Source organism: Balaenoptera musculus, chromosome 2, assembly GCF_009873245.2.
Source record: "Balaenoptera musculus isolate JJ_BM4_2016_0621 chromosome 2, mBalMus1.pri.v3, whole genome shotgun sequence".
Lineage (NCBI taxonomy): Eukaryota > Metazoa > Chordata > Mammalia > Artiodactyla > Balaenopteridae > Balaenoptera > Balaenoptera musculus.
The window spans coordinates 152897580-152921457 of record NC_045786.1 but is presented as its reverse complement, the minus strand read 5'-3'; the positions used below and the strand labels follow the sequence as shown (position 1 = coordinate 152921457).

The window sequence follows — 23878 nt, the reverse complement described above, 5'->3', positions numbered from 1 at the left end:
GAAAGCTGTTAAGAATGTAAATCTTAAATGTCACACACAAAAAAAGTTATGTGAAGTGGTGAACATGTTAACTAAACTTGTGGTAATATACACACACATGTATACAATATACATACAATATATACATGTATCAAATCAGCACTTTGCACACTTTAAACTTACACAATATTATATGCCAGCTATACCTCAATAAAGCTAGAAAAAATTAGGATTCATCAAACAAAAACCAAAACCAAAAAATCTACTGCCCCAGTGCATATATATCTTATCAAATTGCAGCTTGCACCTGCCAAGTGAGGAAGTCAAGAAAGGCCTGTCCAACTACACAGAGAAGTGACTTATGTTTTCATAACATATGTTAAGGAAATGATGTTTATAATATCACTGTTTAAGGAAGCTTTAAATTTAAAAGAGAAAAGAGAAAAAGATACATAAAGACCATCACAAAAGACCAGTCCAGTGGTTAAAGCATTTTGCAATTACCATACAAGTACCTATTTTTTTCCTTTCTTACAAAAGAGTGCAGGCTATGTGTGTGTGTGTCAACTCAGAGCTTATTCGTCAACATCTGACACTATTTCTGGAATGGAGAGGTTGGGTGGAAGAGGGGGAGAAGGAAAGAGGAGGGAGAGACTTGATTGTTTAGATGCTCTAACTCTGGACCTATCTTCTGAGCAATTACAAACCACAGGAGTTTAGGAGCAGCTCTTCTACTTCTGCTCTCCTCCTCTTGCCCACATTTCCCTCCTTGTTTGGTTTATAAGGAACAGCTATCCTAGTTTTCCCACTTCAAACTGGACATCAGAACAGGTCTGGGCAGGGTGCTCGGCAGTCCTGCAGATCTGTCTCTTGCTTCAACAGCGTTTGGATGAAACAGACCCAGCGACGCCCCTTGCTCCAGCCTCTGACCACCCTCCAACCTTTTTTCCAGCCGCAACCTTAGGAATCTGCCACTCATCTATCCTTGGTCACGCAGGCTAGCCAACACCATTTTTTGAGCACAGCTCCTTATTACCAATCAACCATGAGCTCCTAGATTCGTCGGAATTATTCCACCAAGGTCAACATGCATCTGCGGGCCTCCTACACCTACCTCTCTCTGGGCTTCTATTTCCACCGCGACGATGAGGCTTTGGAAGGCGTGGACCACGTTTTCTGTGAATTGGCCGAAGAGAAGCGTGAGGGTGCCTAGCGTCTCTTGAAAATGCAAAACCAGCGAGGCAGCTACGCCCTCTTCCAGGACGAGCAGAACGCGTCCCAAGATGAGTGGGTAAAACCCAGGACGCGAGGGAAGCCACCATTTTCATGGAGAAGAACCTGAATCAGGCCCTCGTGGACCGGCATGTCCTGGATTCTGCGCAGGCAGACCCCCACCCCTGTGACTTCCTGGAGAGCCGCTTCCTGGATGAGCAGCTGAAACTCATCAAGAAGATGTTGACCACCTGGCTAACCTCCGCAGTCTGGCTGGTCCCCTGGCTGGGCTGGGCGAGTATCTCTTCCAAAGGCTCAATCTCAAGCATGACTAGGAGCGGAAGCCCAGTGGCCTTTAAGGAGCCCCGTTGGTGTCAGGGCATCTGCCTGAAGCCTCTCTGCAGCCACTAGGCAGCTTTTTAACCACCCTGGAGCCCTCTCCCAAGCCTTGGGCCAAATGGAAACAATAAAGCTTTTTGCAAAAAAAAAAAAATCCCAAACAAACAAAAAAAACCCAGATCGGGTTACTCATGCCCATGCATGCACATAAGCACATTTTCCTGGGTGATGTATTAACATCGAAAATTACACCATAATACTAAAGAAATTTCAGTTTTTCAGTTTTAATGATACCCTTAATTGAAACTACCTTGCACTCCACTCCTCACCCTGCCTAATTGTCCTTCCTTGCAAACCTAGACAACCTTTATTGTTTGTTTGTTTTAAGAAGAATATTTATGTGTGGTCTGCTAGGTTCCCCCAACTGCCGCAAAAAAATTTTAAAAATAAATAAAAATAAATAAATAAATGGGCGAACGGCTGAGCACAGAGTAGAAACAGGAAAATGGTTTACTTGTTGAAACCTACTCTTCTACTCTTCATTCTTGGTTTCATTCTCCCCATGAAACCAAGAAGCAAGAGTTTGTGGTGGTTCTATCCATTTTTCCTAACACTTATTTTGACTTTTCGATGGAAAAGAAGACTATCAAATAGTCTATAAATAACTTTCTCTCTCTCTCTCTCTCATAATACTTTTATGATGAAAATTCTAGGCCAAAAATTGCAGGTGAGTGAGAGCAAAGAAGAGAAAATCATGATTTTCAACCGACAGTGGAGCAGTGCTGACATTATAACTTGAGAATGTGCTTAATGAACTATCTCTTCTATGTAGACTCATGCAAATTCAGTGTAGTTACAGTTATTGCAAATACATGAATACAATCCAAGGGAAAAATGCTAGCAGATTTGTGATCACATTTCTAGAGGTAAAACTGAGAATTTCTTAGCTTCCCCAGGTGCAAAGAAGTAGTAGTCTCCCTTACCCATTCCCTTGAAGGAGAACATGGATTCTAGTCCAAGATGTCACATTTTACAAAAGATTAAGCAGCTGTATATAATTTATAGACTTCTCTATTCATTTCAAAAAGTGATCGAACACAGTTGAATTGAAATATGTACAAGCTGAAAAATCCTTTCAGTTTTCAGGCAATCTCATTAAATGGTGAAGCGTCTACTTAGCAGTTAATCTCGTCTTTCATGTTGTCATTGAATAAAGAACTGGAATCATGCCATTAATTGTCCATTGGAAAGAGTGTTAGGTTTAGTTACTCTGAAACACAATGAACAAGAATAAGACTCAGGTCAAGAGACCCAACAATATTCTTTTAATGCTTCTTTTGTGTTTCTTAACATTGTGTGGTATTAAAAGACATTCTTTCATGGAGAGGTGGGCATAGATAAAACAAGAATAGCGAAATACTAATAATTCTTGAAATTAGATAATGAATAAATGGGGGTTTTGTTATACTAGTCTCATTACTTTTGAAAATATTTGAAAATGTTCACAGTAAAAAGTCAAATTAAAAACAAACCCAAAATACACAGAGATTCCTGGCATGGAAGAGGGGACCGTGGTCCTTTCTGCTTTGGAGAGGAAGGTCTGTGTGACTAGGTTATCATTTTGCTGATGGACCAGGTGCAGTTAATTACTACGTTTATCAGTGTTCATTGACCCATTGGAATACAATTAATAAATTGTTCTACTGGATTAAAGTGAGGGAAAAAGTTCAAATTTATTTAGAAAAATTTTAATTTTTCTTGAATTTGTGATCTTATGCTTTATGTGCGTATATAGAAAGATTCAAATTCAGTTCAAGGTGATTAACTGAACAAATTTAGAGTTTAAGAAAGATCATGAACTTTTAAGTGTACAACACAGTATTGTTGACTGTAGGTTCAATGTTGTACAGCATATCTCTAGAACTTATTCTTCTTAACTGAAATTTTATACCTGTGGATTAGAGGGTAAATCTCACGTTAAGCGTTCATGATAAAATAAAATATTAAATAAAAAATAATGCATATCACTAAAGGGGCGAAAGGTTCTCTGAAGACCTCTTGGCTTCCTGGTGTTTAATTGACGAACTGTCACAGGAAATCCGAGGACTAGAAACCCAGGCAAGGAGTGAAAATCTCAGGATGTGAGCCTTTCCTGGGCATAATCCAAGCTGGATCTTGGAAGCAGAGAACTTTAGTGGTAGTAAAGGGGAAACTTTGCCAATGAGCAAGCAACTGCACTTTATATTTTCTTGGCAAAGGAAAGAAGTAGGAAAATAAAGTGATTGCCTAACCCATATATTTATTCAGTTTCTGGTGCTGGCTAGCCATGCAAGTAGCAGCTAACTTTGATCCTGCCTGAGTCAGATAACGAGGCCAAATTGTAATAATGATCAACTTCTATTAAGGTTTATTATGTGTCAGGTATAGGCTAAGCATTTTCCCATGCATTATTTTATTTAACCATTCCTGACAAACCTACACAATAGGTAATATTATAATTTCCTTTTATAGGAACGAAACCTGAGCCTTATGTAGACTAAGTAATTTATCCAAAGTTACAGCACCAGAATACATGCCATCGCATTCTGACTCCAGAACCTATGTACCTAAACATAGTCTCTTGAAGCTCACACTATTCATTTAATATATTTCCAAATTTGGCTCTGGCTTCCCTTTAGCCGTTCCTGTCTTCTAGGGCCTCTCATACAACCCTAACACTGCTTTCAAATCCTGGTCCTTATTCCTACGATCCTATTCTGCTCTGTTTAGTCTCTCTTGGATTTATTTGCTCTTCTACCTAGCACATGTACTCACATCAACAAGGCTAGAGTTTCTTCTGGATTCCTTGACTCCTTTGAGCCTTGAAAATCTTCACCTTACCAATTCCCAACACCATGTACATCTATGGTGGACTGAATTGTGTCTGCCACCCCCCAAATTAATATGCCAGAAGTCCTAACCCCCCAGTGTGACTGTATTTGGAGACACGATCTTTAGGAGGTAAAGTTAAATGAGGTCCTAAGGGTGGGGACATGATCTGATAAGACTGTGGCCTTATATGAAGAGGAAGAGATCCTTTCTTTCTTGCACATGCACAGAAGAAAGGTCATATGAGTACAGGGTGAGAAGGTGGTCATCTGTAAACCAGGAAGAAGGTCCTCACCAAAAGAGAAGTCCTGCCGGATCTTGATCTGGGACTTCCAGCCTCCAGAACTGTGGGAAAAAACTTCTGTTGTTTAAGCCACCCAACCTATGGCATTTTGTTATGGCACCCTGAGTAGACTAACACAACATCTTATCATGCTCTTCCTTAGCTCTAAATGCTCTGAAGAAGAAGTATAAAATGACTTGTTTCTCTAGAGCCACCATTACATAATTGAAAGAGCTCTGAATTTGGAACCATGAGATTGGATTTCAAGTCATGAAATATAAAAGAAATGTTGCAAAAATATAATGTATTGCTATTTTTAAAACATCTGTATTGGAATATAATTGCTCTACAATGGTGTGTTAGTTTCTGTTTTATAACAAAGTGAATCAGCTGTACATATACATATATCCCCATATCTCCTCCTTCTTGCGTCTCCCTCCCACCTTCCCTATCCCACCCCTCTAGGTGGTCACAAAGCACCGAGCTGATCTCCCTGTGCTATGTGGCTGCTTCCCACTAGCTATCGATTTTACGTTTGGTAGTGTATATATGTCCATGTCACTCTCTCACTTCGTCCCAGCTTACCCTTCCCCCTCCCCATGTCCTCAAGTCCATTCTCTACATCTGCGTTAAAGTATTGCTATTAATGCCAGATAAAGACAGCCAACTTCTAACAGACACTTTCATTAGCTGCCTACCTAACAGGTTGTCAACAGACTCCTGCCATGTGCTCACAGCCTCACTATTAGCTACATAACTTTGCCTTTGATTTACCTAGAATATTGAGGTTCTCTGACTATAGCTGTCCCATATTCTATGACTTCCACTGCAATATGTCAGTTTCTGATTCCATTTTCTCCTTCATTGCTATATCGGAAGAACAGCTTATCCCCTCTCTGTTCAGAGTAACACCTCTATCTGGAAACTTGATCACTCCAATAATCTTTCACCCTCTCTGAGAGTGTATCAGTTATTGCCTTTCTCCTCCTGTGTCCTCTTCGCTCAATGACAAATTAACCCTTGACCTTGTGACCTTCTCAAGACATTCTCTCGTCTCTCTCTTCCCTTTCACTGACAAATTTCGAAAACCTTCTGAGCCATATCTTCCACTAGTGTACTTTATACAATCTGTGATCCATCCAAATTATAGTTTTGACCTACTGCCTCCCACTTCAGTACTTTGCTTGGAATGGCATGCAGCTCTGATCTCTGCCTATCAATTTTTCAAGGTTTACCTAATATGTCACCTCCTCTGTGAAACCTTACCCTAAGTTATTTCTTCTGAACCCCCAAAGAGCTTAGTTTGCACTTGAACTTTGACAGCTTGAGTGTGCAACCCTTAGTAGATTATAAACTCATTAACCCTCTCAATTTAAGATATAGTAATCATTTAATAATGCCTAATAAATACTTTAATCATCAAACTAATCTCAAGCAGTATCAGGATTTCAATTCAACTGGGACAAATACAGCTTGGAATATTTTTGGAGAAAAATCAAATTCAACTTGAATATGGGGGAAGAGAACCTGGGCCTATATGGATCTATACAAGAGGTAAAAAGGCTTAAAATTCCCATTTCCATTTTCTGCTTTCATTGAAACAAAGTGACAATAGCCAATAGTAGATTGGCAGGCACATGAGTATTCAGTAAATGTTGGTTGAATTATCAAAAGAGTAAATGCTTAAAGTGGTTCTCGGATTACATGTTAAATAGTGACACTTAGAAAGTCTATGGAGGGAAAGCTAATATAGAATTTTGAAGGTGTGTCTAGGGCAATAACAACTATGATTTGGGAAGCATGGAAGACTGTCCTTTGAGGTAAATAATAGTTTACCATTTGAAACTTTCTATGGCCTCTATACTGAAGGAGTTGATTGAGGTAAAGAGCTTTACAGGGGTAGGCACATTTCTGGCGGAAAACTCAAGGAGAGCTCAAAGAATCAATAAATCGATGTGATTTCAACTGTAAGAGGAATAAAAACAATTATGATGTTAGGTTACAGAAGTGATATGATTGTTCTGGGGCTCTCCTATATGTATCTTCTGTAGGCTTTAAGAAAGAATTTTGTATTATTTTTCTTCTAGGATAATAACAGATGATTAATAAGACAATTTAGGCATCGCTGTTTGAGGGCTATCGGCCAGCCACTGTGCTTATAACCAGGCACTTGTATACACATTAGCTCATTTAATTATAGAATAGCACTAAGAGGAGGCCATATCATTCCAGTTTCATGGATGAAGTTAGAGTCACTGCACACTTTACTCAAGGTTTCACAGCTTGTAAAGGACAGACCCAGGATTCAGAGCCAAGATTTGAACTAAGCTTCTCTGATTCCAAAGCCTGTGGCCAAAGTTAAACACACTGGAAAGGGACGGTACCATCTCAATACTCCCTCGTGGAGATAATGACAAATTATTTCTGCTCATGGACATTAACCAAAGTATCTGAGCAAATGCCACTTAGATCCTGATGAATCTACCACATTAACCATCGTCTCAGAATTTCTCTGGAAGTTGAACATTTTCTGAAATCTGTACCTTCTTTACTTACCCTAACTTTTGGCCATTTGCTTAAAATATGCTGTCAGACAGATTCATGCTACCAGTTGTCAATAACACATGTTTACTAGTTGCAGTCATGCCCTCAATCAAAGTATATGATTAGAAAATACTAGTTTTATCAGCTATAGCTAGTAAATCCAAGTCATGACTTGGCAACATGTCTTGACAATTACTAAATAAATCTCTTTTTATTATAGAATTTATTGTAGAATTTGTAATTCTAGAAGGCAGCTACTGTAAATGACTAGTACAGAACTCAAGTGATGGAGACTAACCTGTTGAGCCCCTACTCTGTAACAATCACAATTAAAACACCTTATATTATTTCAATTTTTTTTACCCAAACTATATTGTGAGGCAAGGTCATTGGGGTGTCACATTTTTCAGATGAGGAAGTCAAATCTCAGAGACACAGTGAAATTGCCCATACACAGTGAATAGTCCAGCTGGGGTTCCAACTCAGCTGTGTCTGGCCTCAGTGCCTATACCCTTTTCACGACATCCCACTGACCTCCAGGTCAGCAAGGCCTGACTTTTAAAATGATTAGAAATGTACTAGCCAAGTTGTCCTTAAGCTCGTCATGTCTTTGTTTCCTCATCTTTAAGATGAGGAAAATGCTATCTACCACTCAGGGATTAGACTACATAAGCCAAAACACTTAACATAGTATCTGGCATACCATGGGCATTGATAAATGATTGCTTCATGTAAATTATCTGAGGCAGGAATCAAAAAAGGAACTTTCCATAGTTTGACATCATTGAGCCTCATTTTTTTCCATTTCCATGTTAGTTAATAGCATAACCATTCCACCAGTGAAATCTGAAGGAACAGGGTTAATTATATTTGCTTTTAATTCTAACTCTTTAAAAATTGGTAACCAATATATGGCTAGAGTACAGGTGTTCAGTTAACCTACATTTCTAGATCATGGTGAAAAATGTAGAGTATCACGATGGATTATCCAGTTGGCAAAGTAAGCATGTGCTTAAGGAGCCAGCATATCAAGGACACCTGAGATATGAGAAAGGTTCCAGCTATAATGAATGTTTGCAGAATTTTGTAATCTGAAAATCTAGAAAGAAGCTGTTAAAATTTAAGCACTCATTTAAATTTTGACTTTGGACTTAGTACTTTTCTAAAAAATTTCAATTTGGCAGGAGGCTTGGAAAGAATGCATTTAAAGCTTTCCAGTGTTTCAAACATGTACATGGTTCTGTAAGTTTGTTAACTTACAGCAAATACTTAAAAGTTGCCAAACATTTAAAAAAATAGTATCTAACAATATTTTTTCCAGAATACAATGCTTCTGTCATCTTACCTGTTCAGAAAAGTGTTTTCCCCTGGTTACTTTATCATAGCAATCGAAATAATAATGCCTCAGTTGACAGACAATAATTGTTTAGCCCCCAAGTATGTCACTTTTGATAAGTTTATATAAGTATTAGTAACTGGTTATAATATTTTATTTCACATGAACATGGTCCTAGATTACTTGGCTTTTAATTTGACATGACATATTTAGCCCCAGTACAAGGTCTTTTACCAAATGTTTGGAAAATAAAAATACATCATCATACAAGCTTTTGGGAAGAACATTTTATTGCTAAGCATATCCTTGAACTAAAATGCAAATGTGAAATAAAAGAGAAAAGGAAAAAGAAAAAGCAGTAACTTCACAACATCATAAAATAAATTCCTTAAGAGTCTGCTCATAAAACAACAGCAATATGATAGAAGCTCACGTACATAATGCACATGTTCCCATAAAATTGTCCAAATAGAAACTTACACTAAAAGGAATATAATAAATGTATTTTTACTCAAATAAAAAATGTAAAGAAAGAAAGCAGGAAATCAGTTCACAAGACCTCAAGACTCCAAGAACAGCAATCTTTTACAGACATCGAGATATAATCAACTTCATATAGGTTGGGCCATATAGTTATCTAAATCGTGCTTTGATATCTCTTTATAATCCTGTCTTTTTCAATGACAACAAAATAATCCAAAACTCTTAACACATTGAAATATCAGGTAATGAAGAACAACTCTTTCCATACATATTAGTAAAGGCTACCATTGTTTAGATTGCGCTTTTTGCCCCACGTCTTTAAGATACTTTTTCAAAGTCAAATATTCATGCAACTTACAAAAACCAGCAAGAGTAGATTTCTAAATCTAAACAGCTGATTGATTTTCATCTGTACAAAAGAAACTGTATGTATCTGACCCTCCAGAGAACACATTTCATTTTTGTGTGAATATTTGTCTTGCTTTGTCTCTTGCTTTTGGGATAGGTATGGCCACACAACAAGTTTATTGTTTTTCTGTACATTGTTTCCTCTTTTCAAAAAGAAAGACAACTGGAACATAAACCAAACAAACTGAAATAAACAAATAGAAAGGAAAGAACAGTTCTCAAAGCAGTATGTACACAGGTGGCTAAGGAATTATACCAGCAAAAATGTAGTAAAATATGTAAACAAAATCTGAGAAGATTTTTTATTCTCTTTGACACAGTTAACTGTGACAAAATTAAACTCACACTTCACATTTTAAGGTTTACTTTTTTGTCGTTTTGTTATTTTCTTTTAAAACAACATTCTCATTCCACTTCAAGATTTTAACAGTTTTCCTGTTTCAGTCATCCCATCAAACATACCATGATAAATATATCTGTATATATATTTATTTATATATATTATACTATTAAGTTCCATTTTTTGTGTGTCACAGCAGCTTTAGTCATTTATTATTTTTAGAAAAGATGGGTGAAGGGAGACGTGAGCAAATGGAAGGATAGAGTTATCCATAAATGTCAGGCTGCAAAATTAAATCACTAGGAAAAACATTATCATGTTGGGGGCGGGGAAAGAACTATGAATTCTGCACTCTGTCATGCCATGTTTGGCTTGTGTGACCTTTTGTGGTTCCATCACAAGTTGAACTCCCTTATTGTCTGTTTTGATTCTTTAACAGACTTCTTGTATTGTCTTTTCTTTTATATTTGCATGCATTTCGATCAGTCACAGATCCAGCCCACCCCCATTCCCCTTCCCTAGGAAAGGCTCTGTTTTAGTTTATGGGGCTTTCTCCTTTACCACAATTTGGCTGGGCTCATGGACAGGAACAATATTGTTAAGTAAAGCCAATAGCTCTGATAAAACCAGCCCTAACCCCATCTGTTCAGGGTTTGGGTGGCAAATTCTGGAATTCGATCCTGAGGAACCAGCTTTTCAAATCAATATTATCATCCATCCCATGATTTTGCTATGTGTTCAGCAAAGCATCGCATAGGAAATAGACAACAGATTCTAGAAACGCCACAACCTGATATGTAGAGTGGACACCATGGTAGCTTTTGAGTTCATATGGCAATAGTCTCTCTTCTGTTTTCTGAGTTTTTGTTTTTTCTTCTTAACTTATGTCCAGTTATTCTCAAAAAATAAACAAATACCCAAAAGCCATTTTTTCCCCTCAGATCTTGAAAAGTTACGCACACACTGGCCAGAACCAGATTAAGGGTGGGGTTTTTTTTGTTTCTGTTTTTGTTTTTAACTTTTTCTTTTCTTTTTTTTTTGTTTTCATTTTTTACATAATTAAACCAAAAGAAAAAAAACATTATTACAGTCAAGCTTCACAAACATTATTACAGACTCACTTGGAGTTATGGAACAAGTAAGCCATGAAGTCTTCTACCTTGGATGAAAGGTCCTAAAGAGAAGGAAGCTTCCAAGTCCGCGAAAGTGGGGGGAGCCATCTGCTTGCTCCAGAGGGAAAAGTGCGTGCTTTATGACACAGCAGGGCAGAATGAACTGTCTCCGAGCAGTGACTGAATCAAAGCAGCCATGGCTGAATCTTATAGGTAGGTACATCTTTGTGTGTGTTCTTTTAAAAATGATTTTCCCCACCATAGTCATGGTTATACCCCATCTCATAGAACAGTTCTGACATCTGTGAAATCTCATTTTCCAAGTATTTATTTATTTATATAGAAATAATCCTGTGTTTTAAATTCGCGTATCGTTAGCGGTGTCGTGTTTACACATAATACTCTTTGTCCTTGTTTTTCTGTTTCTTGTGGCCGCTCTTCGAGCTCTGCTGCTTCTCCTTGAGGAGCGTGCCATTGCTCTGCGCCGAGTTGCTGATGTAGTTCCGCGTCTCGTCCACTTGATAGGACCCCTCGTCCCTGTTCCTGTACTTGTACATGGCGTACAGGAGGATCAAGATGCAGAGGGCGGCAGCAGCCACAATGCCGACGACCATCCCTGTTGTACTGCTCGACTCCCGGATCACCTCTGAGGCCCCCGGAACCCGTCTGACTCCCGGCTCCGTGGGGTTTGCTGTGGGCACATTACGGAACATGGGGGAAGTAATTAGTGGGCTCTTCAGTTTGGTGCTGTCTAGCTCATAGGCAGTGGGCAACGGAAGCAAGACTATATCAGGCTGGGGTTTGAGATCACGGTTATTCATTTTGCCAGCTGGCAATTTGGGCACCATCCCAGACGAGGAGGAAGCTGTGAAGCGGATCAGCTCAGGGGACAAAGATGTGGTAGTAGTCCTACTAGTTTCGGAGACTTTGTTAGGTCTAAAGTCCTTGGATTCCCACTTGGGCGCATGTGCTTTGTAGCCACCTTCGAAGATTGAAGTGGAAAGACTCTTATCTGTTACCAAGGAGAAGGTGGTGTAAAAATCTTCATCATCAGTAGGGGGCAGGTTAGAGTCAAAGGTTTCCCCTGAGCCATACCCAGATATCACCAAGCCATCATCATCACAACCATCGCTGCCTTGGTCCGACAAGCAAGGTAACCCCGCCTCAGAGGTCATGGACAGGGAATCTTTGGTGGTCTCAATAATGGTGAGGAGGGGGCGAAAGGTAGGGGGGAGTGTAATGGAAGGTGCACGAGTAGCAATAGGAGGGGTAGCTAAAGGGTCTTCTACAAGAAGAGGGATAACTAATTCACCTCCTGGGATTGAAAAGAAAAAGAAAAACAGAATTAGTATATTTGTAGAAAAACAATTCACAGCCACACCCAATGAATGTATGTATAGTTCATAGGTTACACCTCAGAAATTATAATAAAATGACTTGGATCCACATATGGATCCTCTCTACTTCCAGGCTGATTACTGGGCTATACTTCTAGCCCGTTGTGTGCCTCTTGCCATCAAAACCGGAAATCCTTAGACTGGGGGCTTAGATTTTTAAAGATACTCTCAAGTAATTATTTAGATAGAATTCAAATAGGCTTTTTCCAGGATCTGCTTATGGTATAATGACCTTCAACTATACTGTTGCAAATACTGACCATGAAAATTATGTGTTTGTGTGTGTGTGTGTGTGTGTGTGTGTGTACGTATATGCACATATGCATGTGATTAATCTGTGAGCCATAGCATTTCCTTATTTTTTTCTTGGGTTTCTACTTATTTGCTCCCATTAGGATGAGAATGACATATTTTCCATGTCACTGAGATCAAGATTAAGGAACATAAAAGAGCACATCTTTAGTATTTTAAGTTACTACCTTTTATTTCACATTTATCAAGTGCAGTCTTCATTTACTATATGCTAAGTAAGGGAAACTTACAGTAGGTTGAAAATGTTCATCTAACAAGCCCATCTTGATTATGCTTTTCCAGAAATTCCCCTGACTATAAAACAACAACTTGTTTTGCATTGGTCTAATATTATGTTTATACATTGCTTTTATGCTATATGTAATACATGCTGAGCAGACACTAGATTTCAAGAATACCCAGCCTACATATCCATGACTTACTGGAAACTTACTTTTAGATTCAGAAATGTAGAGATAACAAAGTAGTTTTTAAAATCAGTGATTCTTTTTTCCAATTTGGATTCCTTTTATTTCTTAGAATGGCAGATATTTATCGGTTTACCCGCAGACCCTAGTTATTGCACTTATAAACATACAAGGACTAGGTCAGGAAAGGAAGTTCAGAATAGTTCACTAAATCATAGTGCCCTGCAAATTATGGTTACCACAAATATTCTGTGGTGGATGTTACTCACCTAATTGTAGGGCCAAGCTTATTATTCATGTATGTAAGCAAGATAATCAGTCTTCAGTCTCTCCTGTGTTTCTTTACAGTGTTATTTTCAAACAGAGAAAGAATCAAGAAGTCACAGTTCGTGTCTCTTTGTTAAATTTATTTAAAAAATTGTTTTTAAAACTCCTCTAGCAGGGATGGCATGATACGTCCCTGACCCAGTTAGTCAGACAGTTGAGATGATAATACGATATTATGGTTGAAGTCTTCTTTCTGACCTGCTGCATCTAAACTGTCCAGGTTTCAGGTGTGCTAAGAAAAAGCCTCCTGAAAAGAAAGCTACTGCACACCTTCAGAGCGCCAGAGAAGAACTGCTTGCACCATATCAGAAGCTTTTATTCTCTGCAGAGACAAACTGAGTTGGGGAGGGTGGCAACGACGTACATAATGCGTATCTTACGGAAGGGAAGGGACAAGAGAGCACTGTACAGTCATCCCTGGCCTACCTGATGATGTTAGCACACGTGGGGAAATAAAACAAGAACCTTTCTGAGAATCTCAAGATGATATTTTAGTCTGTGCTTTAAACCCCAAGCTTCTCTTCTAGTGCTCAAGAGTTTGAAACTACTGAGCAAACCGATTTTTGCAGAGTTGACAAAGCTTCAGACTTGCTTTCCTGGACAAGCACGCCTATTTTTGTTAACATTGTGAAGATATGTAATTCATATATCTTGCAACTTATTTAACGCATAATTTACATACTTTTGCTAATTTTTATAAATGGGATTTGGAACACAGGTCCCTAAAGGTAAGCCAGTCCTAAAACTAACCCTGAGTTACCTTTTCTTCTCATTCTTCCGGTAGGGAGGCCCTGAGTGTTGTATTTAAGATGACACGTGGAAGAAGGCGGTGTCTGAGTAAGAAAAGAGCAGTGAGGAGAGAGGAGTGAAGCCTCATGCAGTCTGTCAAAGGTTCCCTAGGGATCGCTCAGGGATGATTTCACTTTCCTTTGGAGAACAAGACAGGGTTTTTGTACACATCTCACCTAGAATGGGTGTTCTTTTCTGGCACAAATACCGAGAGTCATTTGCTTTTTAGGGCAAGGATAAAAATCAACCCATTGTTTATTAAGTGGAGAGGAATCTGGGATAAAGGACAAGGAATGACTGATTTGTTGGGAGGCAAAGTCCTGGAACAAATAATTAAATATAAAGGCAAATTGTTAAGTAGGATGCTAGTGTCCCTTTAAGTGAGATTAAGATCACTGTCTTCATGATTACAGAGTGGCATTCATTTGCAATTTTAGTGTACCATCTGTGACACCCAACTGGAGTCCTACATTTGCCTTTTTTTTCCCCCCTGTCTTTTCAATCCCAGCTAAAGCTTCCACTGTGTCTTTGTTGTTAAAAATCTACAAAATCTACGAACTGCTCATTCTGCAGTTGAATCACTTCCACTTTCCTTTGCTATTCGCTTCTCATTCAACACCCTAATGTGAGTATCTCTCTTGGAGCAGAAAAAAAAAAAAAGTGAAAATCATCCTTTTGATAAGGGGATGAAAAGAGGGTCCTGAAGCTCACTAATTTACAGAGAGCTTCTAAAAGGTTGGTGAGCCTTTAAGTGAAATGGTAAGAGCTTATTTCCAAACTAAAATGATGGGTATGCTGTTTCAGAGTTTAAATAACAGAATCTGTTAAAACTGCTAATCTTCAATTTCTTTGTCATTTTGTTATTAATCCTAGTAGCAGTGATAAAAATGATAAATGATGCCCCTGTCAGGGACATTTGAGCCCAAATCCTGGTAGTGTTTAATCAATGAAATCATAGGAACTTTCATAGCTCCCCTCTCCTGGCATCTCAAGGAATTGGAAGAATGTCTTTAGTTTAAAAGGGAGTCCACTGGGATGTAGGAGTTGGTATTACAAAGGGGAATTATAGTTAAAGTAGGTGGAAATTTTTGGATAACTATAAACGTGGGAGGTTTATTACCTTCCACGTATAAACTTGCCTGAGACAAGTATGTGAGTTGGGGTGTATAGTCCATTTTAATATCAAATTCCATATTTAAGATTTAAGATGATTCTAGTGTCCTGAGAGGTCCAAGGGCACACATCATTTGAGATAATAAGGAGGTGAAGGATGTGTTTCTCCCATCATTAGATCCTTACTAGAAATGACTTAGATTTCCGAAGGCTATTTAAGATTTCATGTTTATTTGTATTAATCTAAAGTGAGTTTCCTTAGAAATGTTGGAGCAGCTGATAATTTTTTTTTTTCACTGCCCAAAGACCGTGAAATCAGTGATCTACCGGATGTCTATGCTATGAAAGTATTCATAGAAGCAACAAGCTTAAAGTCATAAGGGGCTGCAGGCAGAGTAATACAAAACCTGTAATCCATCACAATTCTAATTTCCTACTCCATCCCCAGAATTTTTCTTTGGTTTGGAATAAGAACTATCCATATTCCTTAAAGTTAGCATTTTAAATCAGGAATATATACCCTTTCTTGACAGGGTTGTGCTTTTCTTTAAACCAGAGAGATCACTAGGGATATAAAAGGTCTATTTTAGCCCTGAAGGCTGCCCTGCTTTTTTGTTTTATGAGTGTATTTATAGATATATAATTCATGTGTCTAGGGCTGATATTCAGCAAAAGGGGCTCTCTGCCATCGAAAAAGACAGTATATTAAAAATTTAATAGAACTCTTCTGAACTGTGAGAAGGTTGTAGGTGATGGTGGTGCAGTGGGTCATCTGAAAGAACAAGAAAAGCAGCACAAAGTTTCAATATGGCTCCAACCTTTGCCTCTCTGGAGATATCTGAGTGGAAGAAGTCACAAAAATGCGAAAAACAATGACACTGAAGAGTGAGACTCTGGGAGAGGACACTGTGCTCCAATTCCTTGAATTTCTTTTATCTATATTTAGGTTCTTTACCTCATCTCTTATTTGCATTTTTCTCATTCTCTGCTGGAAAACTAACATACAATGGGGAGAAATCATCTTTTTCCCCACAAAGTTAGTTATTGAATGATATTCACTTAGTTATTTGGTGCCACAGAAGTGTGTACTTGCAACACATCAATATCTGGAAGCTTGGAACCATGAAATTGTTCTGCATCCAGCCTCAGAAAAAATAGTCACGGACAGGCAGGGCAAGTCCCTGGGGAGAAGACACCAGAAAAGCTCAAGTATCTCAAAGGGGCTGAACTTTTTAATGAGCATTTTAATGAGAAGAGAATCTCCGGGTAGGACATTTTCCCCTAGTTTATCTGAAATGGGTTTGATTCTGAAAGGCTACAGATTCTATTTTCAATATACACCCAGGTAAGATGAGCTATAGCCCCTTGATGTCATTATACATTGTAAAAGAAGGAATGTCTAGTGGAGTTTTTCATCTGCCTATTGGTTAAAAGCTTTGCCTCTGAAGTCACTCAGATGCAGGTTAGCAACACAGTTCTGTGGCTTACTAGCCATGAGTTGGTCAAATTTATTAAAATCTCTGTACAATGGGAATAATAACACAGCCTATCTCAAGCCACCAATGTGAATAATAATAATGCATGTTAATGTTAATTATAATGCATGTTAAGTATTTAGCACAGAAACTGCTACTCCAAAATTCTAGTTACTAGTATCATTTCTACTAATATTTTGGGCCTATAAACACTGAAATCATTGATGACTTTTTTCTGACCTTTTTTATGTAGTAGTCATATGCTGAGGTATAAGTATAATAATATAGGATCTAGATTATTAAGGCTATTTTAAATGCAGAGTTTGAAGAATGATTTATAATAATCCCAAGAGCTTGCATTTAAAATAAATGATAAGCCTTATATCAAATGGACTTATGGATAGCATCCTCAGCAAAAATAAAAGCTTTCAATTCAATTAGATAAAATAGTCCATTTAGGAGATTCTTAGTTTTAAACCTAAAATATCATCCAACATGTCAAACAATATAAAATCATATAAACTGAGGCAGATAAAGTGCATTCATTGAAGCTGCTGGGCTGGAAACATATCCCTTATCCACTCTTCAGTTTGATATTTCTTTAACAGTAATACTAATACCTAAAACTAAAGTGAAGCAAGTAATCTCTTTATTTAAAAATTATATAGCACTTCTTGCTGATCTTTTGTTTCCTGAAGTGATAAGGCAACATTGACCAAATACCTTTAAGGTCAAGGAGTATTCTCACCCTAGAGTCATATACAATGGCAATACCTACCTGAGACGTTTCCTAAATAAAACTTTAGATGTGAAAATCATCATGTTTCTTGTGGGTAGAATCTTACGATCCTTTTAAAGCTTACCTGTTTAAATCCTTGAGAGAAATGGCAAATATTAATAGAAATGGAAAAGGAAAAAGAGAAAGAGAGAGAGAGATTTGGGTGCTTATTGTGTGCGGGTGTGCTTTCACCAGTAGTTAGTTTTATACTTTGGAAGGCATCATTATCATAGGACAATACTCTGAACTTTGGGGTTCTTTCTCTATTCTCAGTAAAAGTGATTTTGTAGCTTGCAGTGATGGTGATAGTTTAATCCTGGATAACCAAACTCTACCATAGTCACTTGAGAGTACCTTATTTCCCCTTTGCTGAAGGAAAATAAAATAAAGGACTGATTTCCCCAAATGCTTTCTAAGGAGTTAAATTAGGATGTATTACCACTGATAACATTTGCAGTTAACTCAACTAACTTTCTTCTGGAGTACAGGCCTCCTGTAGGTTGTATCCAATTTCATATCCCACCGTAGAGCCTACCATTGCTTTCAAGGCTTTAAAAGTTGGTTCAGGCAAAGAGGCCAGGCTTCCTTTGGATGGTAAGAACAATTTACCCACACCCTTCTACCAAGAGTAGAATTCACATTGATCATTAGAAGCAATTCAGCACAAAATATAACAGTGAAAATTAAGCAAATAGACACAAATGAAATAAAATACTTAATATCGTCTTCAAAATCACATAGTAGAAAATAAAATCAACTTCAGGTTCAAAGTAAACTAGAGGGAAAGAGAGCAAATAACATCAACAAGGCATTCACAACATAAGGACAGAAAAGAAAAGTAAAAGCAAATAAAAAATAGAGGCTGTTTTAGGAAAAATAAAGAAATCATTTCCAGATAGACAAAACCATTTAACTTAAAAAAAGCATACTGTATTAATTTATAGTCAACTTACATCAACAAATTGCCCGCATGTTTTTTGGCATGAAAGAAAAATTTACAAAAGAAAGTTGTGTAAGAATGCTCTTGGACAAATAGAATTGCCACATTCTTGTAACTTGCTTTTTTGTTGTCATTTCTTTAAAAACTTTTGAGCAAAATGTCTAATTTTTCAAATATAATAATTTACAACAGAGGATGATACAGGGAGGCAACAACACATACATCCACACCACATAACGTGAAAAGAAAAAAAAAATCTGCACTTTAACAAATTTTTTACTTTGAGGGGCTTGGGAGGGCATCAGTTTTGAATCTGAAATTATTCTGATTGCAATGATTTAAAAAAAATGTTAAAAACCTGTTTAATTTTATAATTCGCCTTTAAAAAAAATCTATGAATCTCGAGGGTTTTGAATGAATTTCTGCATTATTATAGGTTCTCAGATATATATTTAATTGTAATTTTTTTTGTCTTTTTGACAAGGGTTAGACTTCCTTTAATTGAAGAGGATGGATGACAGCACATCAGTTTGAACAATGCTAAAGAAAGGAGGGGTATGGGAAGGAAAGATGCAGAAAGGGTAGGGTCATATCTATGAGTGTACTACACAAGAGATGAAGATGATGGGAGTAAATGTGTAAGTGAGTCGCCATGTCCATGTAAGGGCGGCACGGAGTGATCTAGCTGCATTAGAGCTTCTGGCTGTAAGGAAGGGATGGGCAATATACAAAAACAAATGAGCCTACACATGCCCATCTACAGAAATAAAGAACAGAACTCTAACACTGACAAGCTCACACACCCTAAGCTGCAACTTCTTCAACATGCAATTACTCCAAAAATCATCACAGTTTCATTAAAGATTTTTAAATAATAAAATCAGTTAAACTTTTGTCCCTACTAAAAGTAGCCAAGATACATAAAATAATAATAGTAATACTTATAATAATGATCAAAAGGTTAAAAGCAAAAACAAGGAGACTAGATTTATGCATTCAAGTTGAACAACTTCATCGGCAGGCACACAGCCCCATCTAGAGTTAGGGGAGGGGGTGGAGATCTTCAAATCGAAAGACGAAGCTGTATAGGGAGCCCACTGGCAGGGTCATTCATGACTTCCCTATATAGAAAGGCTACTGTCTGAATGACAGCACCTGTCTTCCCCATGCCACCCATGGTGCATGTGATTCTAGTGAGACTGGGCTTATTTGAAAGATGTGGATGTGGGGATTCTGCAGCTGAAGTTGTTCCACATTTAAAGAGGGAGTGGGGAAAAGTTGCAGAAAACAATTCATAACTTTTTTTGTCATAGTTTTGGATAAAACCAAATCTAAAGATAAAGATCTAGCAATTAAAAAGAAACACACTGATATATATACAGATAGATATATATAATACAAAAAGCACTTAATTCCCAAACAAGAAGGGAGCAAAGAACGAAAAATAATTTAAAGAAAAGAGTATTTCACACACTTTCAGAGATGAACAACCAGATGCACACGCTGAGGAGGCACAGACAGAGCAGTCAGGGGACACTTTTTTTGTTGTTTTGTATTTTCTGGCTTATTGATTCCCCTTTTGGTGACAGCCAACATTAAAAACATATTTTGCATTTTCTTTAAAAAGAAATTTTGCATTTTCTTTAAAAATGTGGCTTTTTTTGGTTTTGCTTCTTAAAAAAAATAAAAAGGGCGTGCAGTCTGGATGTACGTCATAAGTAGACATTTGAGAGAGAAGAAAGAGGCTAAGACTGACAAATGGGTAATTGTCTATTATGCTTTAACTGCAGGAATGTTAACCAAGTTAATACATGCTTAAAGTAAGTTGCATTTAGGGAAAATAGAAAAACAGACCAGCAAGTTAGGGCTGGGAAGAGGTTAGCAAGACAAAACCAATTTGAGAGTAGGAGAAAGGTACTGGATTTAGTTTCATGCCTTCCAGTAGGGGCAAAGGTCATCCCAAGGCCTTTTGCCAATTACATTCTTGTAAGCATGTGCATGTATGTATATGTGTACGTGTGTTGGGGCTTGAAGTAGAGCCTGTAGTGGCAGGAATTGAGGTAAAAATACACATGACTTCATGGGTTCTGCTCTAGGAAACTTAGCCCACATTCATTCATAGCTTCAGAAGGTAAATTTTCTAAGACATAGAGGGGTTATAATTAATACTGTTCCATATACATGTTCTTGGGCTTGGCCAAATTGACAGGGCACATGGGTGACAACTGTGGTAATTAAATGTACCTGATAAATGCACAGCTTTTTTTATGTAATAGAGGCAAAACCCCCTCCACTCCTCCACTCTAAAGAGCATAGTGGCATAGCATCAGTAAACTAACTACAGGATAGTCAGGAAATGAGTGCGGCTTATTTGAAGGACATTGGGGGAAACTGCCAGTCTTCTAGAGACCATGTGGGAAACAAAATGCTCGATTAAACCTTGAGAAAAGGAAAAAAGAGACAAAGTGTGTGTGTGTGTGTGTGAAGATACTGTGAAAGGGACATGGGGAAAGAGGCTTTAGAAATGGCCTCAGCCTCTACTGGAAGAGATCACAAGAATTACATTAAATATTTTATCCCCGTGAGAACATTAATGTTCAACCAAGGACTGGGAAACCCAGGTAGGCGAACCATGAAGGTAAGACGCTTGAGAGCCCCTGGTTCTGAGCGAATTCCAACCACTCCTAAGAAATTTTTGGGGTGACTTTGACAAACAGAATAAATTGTGAGGATGAGTCAGACTTTTGTCCCTTATGGGATGCCCCTTTTATTATTTTATTTTAAAATAATTATAGTAATGTGTCCCCATGGGTCAGTCCGTACCAAGATTTTTAGTCTCTGGTTTTATAATGTTAATCATTATTCTAGGAACTTCACAAAGGGCAGCTGGGAGGTTTTAGGAGGAGGAAAAAAATCCCAACAATATAGGAAAAGAAAAACCCTTGTTGCCATTTAATTAATTTTTCTGAATAATTATACTTTTAACATTGAATTTTATTGTATGAGAAGACCCTATAAATGTACAGATTGCCTCACAAGGCATCAAATTACTTCTGTAGGACAAAGTTAGTTTTAATAACATTCACATGGGCTATTTTTTGTTTCATAGGCATTTTTTTAAAGTAGGAAACATAAGTGGTCTAAGTGTGAGACTTATAAAGAATAAGATATGTCTAGTGTATACATACTCCTGGAAAATAAGAGGTGTTTTGAGGAAGATACATCAGCAATTTGAGTCTCCTAAGGTTTCTACTGAGTAATTTACCTATTTCAAAATTGCCTGTTTTAAACTCATACAAGTAGGACACCACTTACTTTCTGGAAATCACTGGCTAAACAATTGAACATACCAAAATTTATGGTTGTCACTTTGCAAATAAAATATGTATTTTTTAAATCCATGGAAGCCACAGTTTCAAATGAAGCAAACACAGCACTATATCAGTGCCTACACATTTTTATAAGTCAACCATCAGTTAATATACACAAAGCTCATTTGATTTCTAATATAAGATAGAAAATAATATTGCCAGTAGCTCATAATCAGGTCACAACTTCATTTTCATCTTTCATTGCATATCTACACTAGGTTTTTATTACCAATAACTTCATGGTTCTGTATCTATGCCTCTACTGAGTGTTAAGAATGCTTTGGGGTTATATTTGCCATTGAGAACAAATAATACAATAATTTGACTTGAAACAGCATATTTTGATGGGACCATTTTTATCCCAGCATGTCCAAATAACCCTGTCTAAATGCAAAATCAGACTTTTAAGAACATCAAATGCAATAAGATGGAATTACTCAGAATGCATCTTGGAAAGTGCACTTGTTTCAAAGAAATATGTTTCTGAACTGCTTGGGGTTGTGCCTGAGAAGCTGGAAGAATACTCAAGGAACTCAAGGTGCAAACCCGCCTCTCTGGGAGAGTGATTCCTGCTTGATAAGGACATTGTCTTCAGTGTGCACAGGTGAGGTTCAAGAGGAAGGTCCAAATGAATTATTTTGCATAACATTAAATATTTTAAATTTGTCACTGAAAGTACTGGAAAGAGGAAGGAAGAGGCAACCTTCTTGGGAATCAGAGTACAACACCAGGGAAAGACTTAAAAAATTGTAATCAGGGAAGGCTAAAAAGGAGTCTGGAGAGCAAATACTTAATGAGAATTTGCAAGATTTTTGCATCAGGTATATGAGATAAATCTCTTCATCATCTGTCCCTCCTATGAAATACACAAAATCCTTTTCATTGATTGATATGTTATGTGTCTGTGGGATGAAGGGAGGGATTCTTCTGAGAGAATCAATGGCTCAGTTCTGAATCATGGTTTGGCTTAGAATAAAAACAGAGACACTATGCCTGGATGTCGAATCCTAGTAATGTGAGGATGGCTGTCACTTGTGTTACAAAATGAGCCCTGCGTTTACCCCGACTTCTCACAACCTCTTCCTCAGATATGGGTGATGCTCAGGGAAAGAGTGAAGACTGCTTCAAACATGGTATTTTCTCTAAATAAAAAACTTAACATTTTCTTTTTAATGCTGAACAAAAATGTTCCAAGTAAGAAGTTCTTGTACTATCTGTTCCCAAACATCTTACACACCTAATTACAGTAAAGAGGGAGAAAGAGAAAAACTAAACCTCCAAGATGGAAAAGAGCACAGAACACCATCAAGCCCAAGACTTAGAACTGTATTTCTGTATCAGTGATCTGCTTGCCCAATTGAGAGTAATTTTTCATACTTAAGAAGATTCATAAGAATGGATAAAACATTACAAAAGGTAGTATTGCATTTTCAAACCTGGTAGAATAGAATGTTTACACATGGAAGGACCTTACATTAATGACTTCGTTCCCTATGTATTTACAAAACCCTTAACTTGTATCTGTAATTCTGTCCCCAAATCTCCATTCCTTTTTGTGAACCTACTGCGTCCTGTACAGATTGTTACTGGCTCCAACACTCCACTGCACTTAATTTGTTTTCTTCTCAGTTTCAGCTACACTCAGAACTTTAGGACAAGAATAGCATCTTTTTATCTTTATTTTTCCTACCAACCAGAATACTAATAATCATTCAAACGTTTACTGAATGAACTAATGAATGAATTAATTAATATCATTAATTGCTTTTTTTTTTTAAACCCCACACTAGCTTAGAGCTTCCATAAAAGCATTAAAATCTTACATCACCAAAGTGGCTCACCTTGTACCTGAAATCTAGTATATGGGATAGAAACTTTAGAGTCTGGAGACCTAAGTTCCAGTCTTGGTTGTATCACCTACTATGCTAGCTTGTTAGGATATTGAAAAAGTCAGTTAATCTCCCTGAGCTTGTCTTTTCATGTGTAATATGGCGATTATAATGGCTGGTCAATTAACCTACCTCAAAGGGTAAGTTTATACAACTGAGATTTTGAATCTGAAAGT

The 23878-nt window shown here is 37.5% G+C and overlaps 1 protein-coding gene and 1 pseudogene across 3 annotated transcripts in view; one reads left to right on the top strand and one right to left on the bottom strand.

Annotated features, from left to right (window-relative positions):
• The first annotated feature begins 1024 nt into the window (after positions 1 to 1024).
• On the top strand, positions 1025 to 22931 carry LOC118890250 (annotated as a pseudogene).
• Positions 10175 to 23878, bottom strand: part of LOC118890249 (neurexin-3-beta) — a 572537-nt gene continuing 558833 nt past the window's right edge. For 2 of the 3 annotated variants that reach the window (XM_036842799.1, XM_036842800.1), the window contains exon 7: positions 10175 to 12219. In XM_036842799.1, coding sequence (XP_036698694.1) covers positions 11294 to 12219 — 926 coding nt within the window. In that variant the 3' untranslated portion in view covers positions 10175 to 11293. The remainder of the gene's footprint in view (positions 12220 to 23878) is intronic. The other variant, XM_036842801.1, reaches the window with a different exon arrangement.